This window comes from Haemorhous mexicanus, chromosome 6 (genome assembly GCF_027477595.1).
Source record: "Haemorhous mexicanus isolate bHaeMex1 chromosome 6, bHaeMex1.pri, whole genome shotgun sequence".
Taxonomy (NCBI): Eukaryota; Metazoa; Chordata; class Aves; order Passeriformes; family Fringillidae; genus Haemorhous; species Haemorhous mexicanus.
Genome location: NC_082346.1, coordinates 12387275 through 12399751, shown reverse-complemented (window position 1 = coordinate 12399751; position 12477 = coordinate 12387275). Strand labels below are relative to the sequence as shown.

The 12477-nt window shown below is 45.7% G+C and overlaps 2 protein-coding genes across 8 annotated transcripts in view; one reads left to right on the top strand and one right to left on the bottom strand.

The window, feature by feature from the left end:
• Positions 1-1063, top strand: part of PLCB2 (phospholipase C beta 2) — a 38088-nt gene extending 37025 nt beyond the window's left edge. For both annotated transcript variants that reach the window (XM_059848734.1, XM_059848733.1), the window contains exon 32: positions 54-1063. In XM_059848734.1, the coding sequence (XP_059704717.1) occupies positions 54-326 (273 nt within the window). In that variant the 3' untranslated portion in view covers positions 327-1063. The remainder of the gene's footprint in view (positions 1-53) is intronic.
• A 3939-nt stretch (positions 1064-5002) lies between these two features.
• PAK6 (p21 (RAC1) activated kinase 6) overlaps positions 5003-12477 on the bottom strand; it is a 38295-nt gene continuing 30820 nt past the window's right edge. For all 6 annotated transcript variants that reach the window (XM_059848736.1, XM_059848739.1, XM_059848740.1 and 3 more), the window contains 4 exons: positions 10108-10234; positions 9798-9923; positions 8989-9123; positions 5003-7034 (listed from right to left, as the gene is read on the bottom strand). In XM_059848736.1, the coding sequence (XP_059704719.1) occupies positions 6867-7034; positions 8989-9123; positions 9798-9923; positions 10108-10234 (556 nt within the window). In that variant the 3' untranslated portion in view covers positions 5003-6866. The remainder of the gene's footprint in view (positions 7035-8988; positions 9124-9797; positions 9924-10107; positions 10235-12477) is intronic.

Here is a 12477-nt window from a genome sequence, read left to right as displayed (position 1 = left end):
GGTCTCTCTGCTTGACTCCAGTGTGTGGGAATGACCTGATTCTCCATTTTCAGCTCCAGCAGCAGGTACGGGTGGAATATGAGGAGAAGTTGAGAGCTCTGAACATGGAGGTTCAGGAGATGGTGAAGAACTACACCAAAGCCAGCTTTCCTGGAGAGCCACAGACTGGGAAGGAAGCAGGTCAGAGCATTCCTGAGGGAGAACAAGGCTCTACAGATGAACTGGAAGCAAATATCCCAGTGGCAGAGGTGTCCAGGCTTACACTGGCAATGACTGAGCCCTCGGGAGCTGGAATGGATGTGGAGATTGAAGAGAGCATATTCTGAGATGAGGCCCTTCCTTACTGTTCATTGCAAGTAGTTATATGGTGAAGTAACAACCAGCTTCACAAACTACTGCCATCCCTTTCCATTCTGGGGAGCTCCTGAAATCCTTCTGGGATGTACAACATTATCCCAGATATCAGAAAGCAGTCTGGAGAGCTTACCCTTCAGTACTGCACCTTCTGTCTTCCCCAGCCTGCACTCTGAGGTATTTCAGCAGTGGGAAAGGGCCTGTGCCTGCTGACCAACACTCCCTCTTGGCATCACAGCAGCAGCTACAGGAATATTTACTTTGCATTCAGAACAGTTTTTAGAGTCAGTTCCCTCATCATTCCTCACATGCATCTCTTCACATCAGTCCAACTCCTCCTAACATCTTCCACACGGTTCAACAAAACAGCAATAAACAAACCTAAACACTGATAAAAAGAGACACCACAGGTGGGGATAGGGGTGGGAAGTGGGCTCAATCACAGTGAACCACACCATGCTGTGTGTCCTACAGGAAAACAGTTACACCTGAAGCTGCATTAATAAACAGTTACAAATGCTGCTATAAAAGAAACCAAACCCCAGGTCAAGCAGGTATGAGACAGCATGTTCCAAGCCTAGTCTGAACATCCAGCAAGAGTCCACCTCTCCCCTGTGGTGTCACCAGAGTACTGGAATTATGGATTGTACATTTCTGAGCTATTTATTTTCTAAAAAAAAAAAAATAAAACATAGCAGTTCTAAAACAACTGGGTCACTTGTTACTTAGCTGCAGTTAGTGTGTGTGTGTGTCCATCTCTATGTCTGTGTCCAGGTGTCTGTGTAGCTGTATTCATGTCCCTGCATTCATGTGTGTGTCTGCATGTTCAGGTATGTATGTGTACATCTGCATGTGTCCATGTTTGTGTGTCTGGTGTCTGTCCATTTGTGTTTGTATGTCCACATGTGTGTGTGTCTGTCATCCATGTCTCAGTATGGGACTGTGTGCATGTCCACATGTCTGTGTCCATCTATCCAGCTGTGTCCCTGTGTATTTCTCTGTGCCTGAGTGTGTGTTCGTGTCTGTCTTCATATCCATGCGTCTCTATATGTCCATGTCTGTCTGACCATGTCTGTAAGCATGTGCATGTGTCTGCATGTCTGTGTCTCTGTAGCCAAGTGTGTGTTTTAATTCTTCTGTCCTCTGTGTGTCTGTCTGTTCATGTCTCCATCACAGTGTCTGGGCCTGTGTGGTTGTGTCCACGTGTGTGTCCCTGTGTGCCCAGGTGGGTGTGTATCTCTGTCCTATGTGTGTCTGTGTGCATTCCTGTTCTGTGTGTGCATATCTGTCTGTGAGTCTGTGTGTCCACGTCCCTGTGTGGTTGTCTGTCCACCTGTCTCTGTCCCTGCAGTGTTTGAGGCCCTTCCTCATCACAGAACAAACATCCCAGCAAGGTCCAGCTGCAGCCAGGGAGCAGTTGGAGATTTTACCTTAAATCCAGAGAGGCAGCAGTGGCAGTTCCAAACCGGAGCACGGGGGCACTGAGCCCTGCATCCTACACCAGTGTGTCACCAGCTTTGGCCACTCCAACCCCTCCAGAGGGGCTTTTTAGAGGTTATTTTAAAGGAAAATTTGTCCCATCTCTCCCTGGAAGGAGCCCAGACACCAATGTAAGACCAGAACATGGGCACAGGGTGGCCCCTTTCCCACAGACTGCCAAAGTTCCAGAGCTGTTTTTTTTCCCCTCAAAGCCTCTCTGCAAATGAATCCCACAGAATAAACCTGAGTCAGAGAGAGACGCACGGAAAACCAGGACACAACAGCATTGCCGGGGCTTGCAGGAGTTTTCCTTCCTCCAGGGCCACACCCTAAAGATTATGTTGCACAGGGACAGTGGCAGTGACAGGCAGGACATGCTCTGTTCCTTCACACAGCACATGACAGGATAAACTCTCCAAGTCAGGTTGGCCAGGTTCAATCTCACAGGCTGTTCCTACCAACAGCACCAGCACAAGCTGTGACACTGGACAGCACCACTACAGTCTCCTTCCCTCCATCCTGCCACAATTCCCAAACAGTTTCACTTTCCAGCCTTGAGACCTCTAATTCCTGCCTTGCTTCAACGGCTCTGAGAGCCAGCAGAACCCACTGCTGTGCCGTCCTCAAGCTGAGCTCCTCTGTCCCTTCCCCATGCAGAGCAGCAGTGCCCCGACAGCTCTGAACAGCACAAACCCAGAGGCCAAAGCAAGGCCTGACACAGCACCAGAGCAAAATTCTCAGCAGGGGGCTCCTTGAGGCATGGGCATTTCAAAATAGGCCAGAGCTCAGCAGACTATGACACAGGGAACTTCAGCACGTAGAATTCCTGGCATTAATGTCCACTGATGTTTGAAACCTGAGCAAGGAAACCCACCACAACAACTTGTGCACTTACAACCCCCTCACAGTTTCTGCACTGCAACCCTTCTGTTATGGAACCCAACACTGGCACAGGGGATTAATGCCAAATTTCATGAAAAACAGCTGTAATCTTTTACACACATTTCACCTCAGTGCTAAAACCCACCTTCTAAATGTACTTTTCAGAGTGCACACAGAAGCATCACTAAAAGCAAAGCCAGTGCTCCCATGACGCACAGACCACGCTCTGCATCACCCCCTTTCTCCCCAGGGTGCCTCAGAGCCCGTATGCTGCAGTGCCTCCAACACCTCCCTGTCTACATAAAATGGGGGAAAGTTCTGCAAGACAGGAAATGGACAAACAAATAAATAAAACAAAATAAAAAATAAAGGCACTAAACCAAATGTTACTGCAAGGGGTCCCGAGCACACCTTGAACCTGACCATCCCTCCAGCAGCACAACTCAGTCACGTCATGGTTTGGTTACTCACAGACTCCAAAGGGGAGAGGCCATCTGATTTTCCAGCACTATTTCTTCCCATGGGATTCAGACATCCTTGAGGATTCCTTCCTGTGCAGCCCTGCCTGTGTTTTCACTTACCTGCCAAGCACAGGGTGATACAGTATTTTGCTCAGACAGGCCTCTCATCAGGCCTGTAATTACACACAGAACTCCAATTCAATGGCAATTGAGACAATAACATCTAGTCAGACACTGAACAGCAGCAGATTCAGGTATAATCTCTGATCCTTTCCAAATTTTCATCTTTTAAATGGCACATTCTAGATCTCATCCTGCGGCCCAAAATATTTAAGTGAGGCCAATCTTTGTAGTAGATAATTAAAAATTAGATAATGGGGATGTCTAAAGCAGAGGAGGACTCCAACCCCAGCAAGGGACACAAAAATGAGACACTGTACCTAAACGACCCCAGTCCTTTTTACCTCCATAACAAAGGTACTGCTGACGTGCCTAAGGCACTCAGAGAAGGAGCTGCTGTACAGTATCTATTCCATTTTAGAGGTACTCTCACTGCCCCACATGTATCTCACATGTCAAGATTCCCCAAGGTTATCTAGATTAATTACTTGTTATCCCATTTATACCCTGGTCAGGGCACAGCCAGCAGCTCTCCCCAGTCTGCAGGGGAAGGGTGGCACTCGTCTCAAACAATGTCTCAAACCAAACTCAACAATGTCAAATTCAGGAGCCTCATTTGAACCAGGGTCCTTCTGTTGCCACTGGTTAAAAAACAGGGGCCTCTACACAAAGATTTGTTCTGTTCCAAAATAAATGGGATAATAAGCTGCTGCATCCAACATCAGAGGCCTGCTGGAGGAAGACAGGCACCATTATAGATAAACCAGTGCAATTGGGACGTGACAGCACTGACAGACTCCCTGTTTGATTCAGCAAATTGTTCATATAAATACCATGTGCCATCTTCAAAGGCCTCCTAGATGCTGATTGCCAGAGCTATGCTAGCAAGGAAAAAGGCTCTATACCAGCAAAGCTGGCAGGAAGGAAAATAAAAGGGAAGGATTCAGGGGAAACATGACATAGAACAGTAGCAAACACTGAGACACAAGTGCACCCTTGTAGAAAAGGAAAGATACTCAGAGAAAACAGCATCTCTGAGCATAATTACCCACTGAGTAGGCTCTGAGCTCGTCAGAGAAGAGGCTACACTTTGTTGTACAATCATGCCAAGAATACATGAAATCCCGACCTGAACACTTCTGCAATACAAATTCCAAACCTGCTCTGCATCCTCATTCTCCTGCCTGGTTCCTGGGGAAGGAGCTGTTGGCCCCGGAGACGGAGCTTCAATCTTTCAGCTAATCTAGATTTATCTTAGGATTTATGTTTGATTCCACACTCATCTAAGTAATGGAGCAGTTAATCGGTGCTGGACCGTGCACGAACTGCAATGAGAGAAACGTAAGAAGCAGGAATTTAATTCTACACTGCACAGGAAGATGGATCCTTTCTGCATTCCTCACAAATATGGTAATGAGATTTTAAAATTTTATAAGATACTTGAAGGCAATTTTTCCAAGACCTTCCCTCACTGTGTTTAGTCAGATTTGGGCTAAAGTATAATATGGTGTTAAATGCTAAACCTGTCATCCCTGTCTCCAAGAAACCTTTGTTTCAGGATTTAGGATCCAGGTTCCTGCCCCAGTCTCCTCTTGTTTTAGAAGCCATATAGCCACAGAACAGGGAAGTTAGAGCAGACTCCAAGGTTCACACTCACATCTCTGAACTACAAACACATTTTTAAGCATCTCAATGCTGTAACAGGCTTATGAATAAATCAAGAACTACTTTAATTTAAAACACAAGTGCAAAGGATTCACAACTAAAGACAAGCAGGACTGTTTGTTTCAAATTATAAATCTTTTCCAAGCCCTGCTTTTTTTGCATTAAAAAAAAAGTAATATATCTGGAATACAGAAACATTTTACATCAAAAATTTTCCAGTGCAGCTAAAGAGGAGCTTAATGAATTAATTTCAACCAACTCCATCAGCCCAAACTTAGACATCCAGTCTACAGAAACCCCTTATGACCTCTCTACCTGCCATGGGTGAGAGAGAGACTGATTTTGTCCTTCAGCAGGTGTCTGAACCAAGGGGATGAAGAAGCACCTCTGGAGTTGTTCCCCCAGGGGTGTTCCTTTCCCCATGGGCTACAGAGCCAACCTACACATTCCACAGACTGGGTGCCCACCCTTTGATGGCTGGCAGCAGTGCAGATGAATTCCATCCCAAATTACTTCAAGTAATCAACCGTGGCTTCAATTTTGAAGCAGGATCTGTAGCTGGAGCAAATAGCAGAGGACAGAGGTTATGAAGATCTTCTGAAGAAAACGCAGTTCTGAGGTCAGTTTCTGAGACAGCAGGACTGTCCTGAGAATAACTAAAAGTCCAAAATCTTGGTATCTGGAGTTTCAAAACAAGATCCCAGCTCCACATCTACAAATATATTCTTGAGACCTCACAACAACACACACCATCACTGTACAATGTTAATCCTGACCTAGAGTCCAATTACCTTGAGGATCTCACTGATCAGAGAGTGCAGCATACAAAATACCTAAAACTACGTCAAAATAACTGAAAGAGCTGTTTAGACAACCAGAAACCTTCCAGCTGTAAAGGGCTGATGGGGAAGGGCAGACCAATAGCCAGACAGCAGCACACAAACACAAAAATCAATCCTGGGATATGCAGGATAGCTCAAATATTTCCATTTGGTCTCCTTCAGCATCCCCAAAATGCTACCCAATAACTGCCCCAGGGTAGCACTTCTCAGCCTCTCCGGAGAGAAAGGACTGGGAAAGCAAGCCACAGGAGCATGCTGTTCACATTCCAACCAGCACACAAGGTGTTGCAAATGGTGAATTTTCAACCATAAGATCCTGGTGGTAAGAGCACCTGGTCTTCATAGAGTCCACTTTGAGGACCACATCCAAGGGTTTCCCCCTCCAAAAGTTTAAAATCATGAAATGGATTCAAGATTGACCACTAAACCATACACACTCTGCAGCAAAAGAGAAGCATGTTGATGCAAGAGAGCCACTTAGAAACAAATATATACATATCACATCTGCTCCCTAAGGAAGTGTGTGCAGGTTTCTAGGTCCATATTTAACCAAGGGAAATTAAAATAATCTGTGAAAAGGTCTCAGAGGTGGAAAAAAAAAAAAAGGTCTTTGTGCATTGAGAGTTTCAAGGGGTCTGTGCCCCAAAGTGAGTCAGCTCATGGCTCCAGTGCACAATGAAGGAAACAAAGATCACATTTCTAAGTGGGAAATATTGTTCCAGCTCAGCAGCCCGGGTGTGCAGAAACCCACAGACATTCAGAGACACAACTTCAGACTCCACTTTCGAATGCCATCCTTCAGCAGCAGTGATCTGCAAGCCATGGAATACCCGCTTTATCCTTGAGACAGACTTGGTCTCACTCAGATCTAGTCTGTATTGATTGTCTTCAGCAAAGGAGAAGCCACAGAAGGCTGAGGATGCATGGACAGGATTCACATTTGTCCTCCAAAACAATCACTGGCAAGTTCCAAGCACCATTCACAGACTGCCTGGGCTCTTAATTTTTTTCTATATATTTTTTATAAACATTCCTTTTCCCTAGAGTTTCCCCTCATATGAAGTCAGCAGGTGGAGGTGCGCTTCCTGTACTGTTGGATAAGGGGCACCAAGCACTCCGGAAGTCCTGTCTGGAGCAAAAAGGGGTGATCCAGAAGTTCTTGTGCTGTTGCTCTTTCCAATGGATCCCGTGTCAACATCCTCTCCAAGAAGTCTCTCAGAACTGGGGAGGTCTGTGAAAAAGCAAGTAACCAAGTCAACCCTGCAAAGGGACCAGGCACAGCTCATGCACCACCAGGCTGCCAAGGTAGGTGTGGTTAAAAGGATCCTGCACATTCCCAGTCTGTATCCCTGCTTTTCCAGCAATGTGACACAGGTCACATGCTTTTTATGCTATGGACATAACTCTCTGTCACTGCTAGGCACAACAAGACCTAGGCTGTTTTCTTTTGAATGGGATACAGACAATTAAGCTAAGACTACCTGCCACATCCTTCCATTTGGGTTACTTCTGCTTCCCATTTTGTTACTTAAACTTTCCTGGATTTCAGCTCAAAAACTCTGCAGGACTCCTGCTACCTGGGCACATCACTTGGGTGGGAAGGGGGCATCAATCCATTCTTTTACTGGTCACAGATTATGGAAAGGTAGTTAAATAGAGTTCTCCCCTAGGTTCTGAGAGCCTGAAAAACCCTCATGCTAATGGTACGAGAAGATGAAGAAGCTGCAGCACCAGTACCAAAAAGGTGAATGACCTCACAGATTTGTCCTTTGGAAGAGGTGTAAAAGCCTGGTAGTAGCCAGCCCCAAGCATCACTTCATGACCCTGCACATCTCTGGCTGGTTTAATCCTCTGCATCATTAAAATGGAATTACAAAACGATCTTGGCATATATTTATTTATTGTAATGCTGATAATTACACCCAGTATAGACTGGGGGCATTTTCCCAGCTCTGGTTCCCTTAGTAGATCCTGAAATACTGTTCACACTGAGATATTGCTCATCTCAGGAGCTCTTTGGGTGGCTTCACTTGGGATTGCTGCAGAAGGCACCACACAGCTCAGGACGAGTGCCAGGATTCAGCCTGTATCCCTGTCTTTAAATCTGCCCATGCTTTAGCAATGCTGCAGGGATTATCCTAGGTGGCATCCCTTTAACCTGCTGCCCCCAGAACTGCAGTCACTGACCACGGTGAGCCATGAATTGGCACCAGAATGGAGGGCTGGATCCACAGCTAGAGCTGCACTCCAGCAGGACACTGGGGAAGATGCCCACCAGCCTGTAAATTGGAGGTCTGCTGGAAGCCAGCCTGCTTCCCAAGTGGAAGCAGAGCAAGACTGTAACCAGCTCTGGCTGCCACAGCCTGTGGCATGCCCATGTCACCGAGGAAGGCGTGACCCAGACAAGGATGGTTTAACACTGCCCAAGGAGGGCAAGCACCAGGTCCAGAATGTGACTGTGAAATTTTAATTAGTGTTGCAAAGGCAAAAAGGAAAGAACAGATGTTGATGTCGGAATGTGTGCTGTTAGTTCAGCAGTCTACTCTCTTAAATAATTCAGTTTTAGCAGCTGCAGATGCTCTGATTAATTGGAAAGGCTGGGTAGCTCAGGATGCTGCAGAAGCTGTTTGATCTCAGAGGCTGGGCATGGAATGAAAGGAAGACTTCTTTAAGCGGGCACTGAAAGGTGATCACTATTTCTTATGTCATCACTACTTTTTCCTAAGAAACCATGGAGCCAAGTTCATCTTCTGAGCTACTGCAGTGTCTCCATGAGTTTGCATCAGTCCTGAGCTCTCCTGCTCTGACCATAATGCATCCTTTGTAGTCCTGAAGGCCATGAAGCTGAAAACTCCCAAGGGCAGGGATCCTCCTGTTCCCTTCCCTGGAAGATAAGCTACTCAATCAACATCAGTAAGCTGGGAACTGCTGGGTCCACCTGAAGCAGCTCTGACTTGCACTCTCCATTTATGCCCAGGTGCCCTCACACTGCCAGGGCTGTTTCCTAAAGCAGCCACCAGCTGTCAGCAGCAGCTTGCAGCCACTAAGACCCTGAGGCCAAAGCTGCTCCCCAAGAAACATGTCCTAGCAAGACCATTTCCACAGCCAGCTGTACTGGGAACAGCTGATAGGGATATTTGCCCATGATAACCATCAGGCTTACAAGTGTTTGGCAGCATGCTCACCCTGTGGAAGTTTTTCAGTTTGGGAGGAGGGCTGTCACGGAGTCTCTTCATTGCCTGGACTGGAGAATCACTGAAGTAGGGGGGTTCTCCATCTACCATCTCTATCACCATGATCCCCAGGGACCAGATATCCACCTGTGGGAGACAATCAATACACACACTCCAGAGGAGCAGGTCCTTATTTTGTTGCTTTCACAAAGACCACATAACCCCACCCATGACAAATGGTAACAAGAGAGTCCAACACTGATGCCCTAATGATTTAGGGCTCCTTAGAGGAGTTTAACAAAGTCCATTTTGCACTCAGGACTGAGCCATGCTGGTGTTGCAACATGTAGAAGTGTGCAAGTAACTGCTTGTACCTGGCTGGCTGGTAAACAAAACTAGTCAGTCTGCTGCCACCTGCCCAGAACTCCAGAGTTCCCATGTCTGTTATCCCTGAGGTGAGCCACTCAGAGCTCACATCTTCCCCCCACCCCCCCACCCCAACTTCCTTTATGGAATTGATTTACTGATCCCTATAATGTCACAGGCTGCTCCTTGCTCACATCTGTCCACAGCAGATCTAAGTCTAGGCCAAACTTTACGTGCAAAAATAGAAGACGTTGATGCCTTGCTCCTAGAAGCAGAACAATCTGGTTTTCTACTGATTTAGGAAATATTGATGTCATCACCATCAAAGCTGTAGTCATAGTTTGGTTTATTTTCTAAATAGAATCTAGAGACTTCCTAGAAAAGCCAATAGTTATTTTCCCATGACACTTCAGAATATTACTTGCTCTCCTGCTATTAGGGAGGTGGTCCCTTACCTCAGTGGTGTATGGTATCCTTGCAATGACTTCTGGAGCCATCCAATAAGGAGTACCCACCAGGGATTTTCTTTTAGGTACATCTTTACTGATCTGAGCACAGAAGCCAAAATCAGAGAGTTTGACCTGTACAAAGAGAAAAGCAACCAACCTTAAAAATAAACCTTAAACAACACAGAGGGAAACACCACAAAGATGACAAAGAGAGTAAGAGGACGAGGGGAAAACAAGGGAATGGGAACAGAAAGGAAGTTAGAGACAGAGGCTGCCCCAGCAGAAGACAGGAAATAATTTGTCTGAGAAAACACACCCTGCCATCCAGCGTCAGAAGAATGGAGTCACTCTTGATGTCTCGGTGAATGACCCCCTGAGAGTGGAGATAGGACAGAGCCTGCAGCACCGACTCACACACTGTGGCAATCTGCTCCTCATTCAGCCTGCAATTAGAGAGAGGGGACTTAAAGTGCACAGAGCACAGTGCTCCTTCACAGGGGCACAGGGGTTTAAACACAGATACTTTGGTTCCCTGTGACAGTCACCATCTCACCTTCACCATTCTTCCATGTCTGTAACTGAGGAAAACATTTTTTACTTGATGGTTGACAACTTTTAAGTTTTCATAGGTTTAATACCAAGAAATTGCACTTCAAGTTCTGTACCTAAGTTAATTCTGCAAGATGCTGTTTCAAGCAGTTCTGACAGGCAGCAGTGCTACTTGATGCCAAGGTGCTGCAGTAACTGGTGAGACAGCTTTTTTTAAGCAAACACAATAAAGACATTATTCACAAGGCTTATTGTGCAATTGTATCCACAAAACATTCAAATGCATAATCTGACAGCGAATATAGGGATCCTTTAGGATCCTTTAGGTGTTTGCAGACACTTGGGGCACACTCACACCTAACTAAAGATAGCACAGGCTACAAGCAGGGAAGGCACTACTGATTTCTACCACAGTTCGCACATGGAATATGAGCCCCAAGAAGCCCCTCTTTAGAAGCTGTTGCTGTTTACAATAGCAACACAAAAACCTTCACAATCAAGTGAAAATGGCAGAAATGAAAATTCTCTCCTGTACCTGGGGACAGTGAGAGCTCTGCATATTTACACTGAGTAATGCTAGAAGTAAATTATTTCAAAGAATAGCTGAAGTACCCAATTTGAGTACTGTGGATTCACAGCCTGTCTCTAGCAGTTGTTCAGAACAACCTCTGGTTGAGGACAGAAATTAAGCCTCCTCAAATTTGGATCTGCAAGTGAGCCTAAGGAGAAGAGAGCACTCAGAAGGCAGAACTGTGCAGTGAACAGTACCTTCTATACCCATAACAATTCCCACACCATCAGCTGAGAAATCTACACTTGTGCTGCTTTGTTTGGCATGCCATACCTTACTCTTTCAAACCAGGACAGCTACAAGGTTGTAGCTGCGCTGTGCCACACTGACGGCAACCAAACCTGAGGGATGTCAGGGGGCTACTTCTGCCTTTAAGATTTAACCTGAAAAGGGAGAGGGACAAAGGCTGCCTGTGGAAGTTCCCAGCACAGAACCCAATGCCTTTAGGAATAGTGCTTTTCCTTTCATAGTGCCTGAGCTGATCCACCTGAAAGCCCTGGGGTTCCTGAGGATCACAAGAGGTGCACTTTCACCCTGTCACATACGGAATTTGGTTTCAGTCAAGTGACTGCATAGTGTAAAACAGATTACTGGAGGATTACCTCACTCCTGAAGATGTAAATCACTTATCCCCCTCAGCAAAAGTTTAATGACTGCAATGATGGCATTTTCCTTCCTGGGAAAAACTGATAAAGGTTTGCAGCTTGCCTCTGATAAATGTTATGGTTATAACAGATCCTTCTTCCATCATGAGGAAAAAAAAAAAAAGCATTCACTAACAGATTCAAAGAAAGCTTCTTTAAACAAATCTAGGCTGAGGTCTCCCTGGTGGATATAAATACACAGACCCTTCATAAACCTCTTCTTTACTTTTTATCTGTAATTCAGTACTAAGCAAGAGCTACAAGAGTTTCATTGACCCTGTAAGCTGTAACTGAGCACTCCTCAGGATTAAATGTTGCCTCGCAGACCCTGAGATGCCTCTGAACTCAATTCTGGAAGGGCCTGCCCAGGTAAGTGTCTCTAGGGCACTCCTTCCAAGTGGGGTTGTGGAGGCTACATAGGACCATGCAGCTCTTGATGCCTCTCAAAATTGTACTTCCAAAACTCAGAACCCAACAGAGCAAGATACATTCCTTAAATCTACCAAGCAGAGTAAGATACATTCCTTAAACCCACCACAGGACCTAGGCCAAGCACATATGTGAACTAAAGGTATACTATGATTTTTTAAAAACTGAATACAATTAATGCTATCAATACTGCCTAACTGTAATCCAATTAAGATCCTGAATCTTCCAAAAAGAAACTCTCATCCTACAGACTTTCTTGGTCAGTCTTTCCACTGGCATTTCCTGTCCCAGTTTCCAGCCTTGCAGGACTGCTCTGCAGCAGGAGGAGGGTGCTCCAGAGTCATGGGTAAGACACAATCACCATAACTGCATCATCAGAACACCTTCTGAGAGGGACCAGAGGCCATCTGAGAACAACTTATTTGCCCTACAGAAATGTTTTGGGTACTATTGAATATGAAGCAGTGTAGATAAGGAAACAAATTTAGGAGAG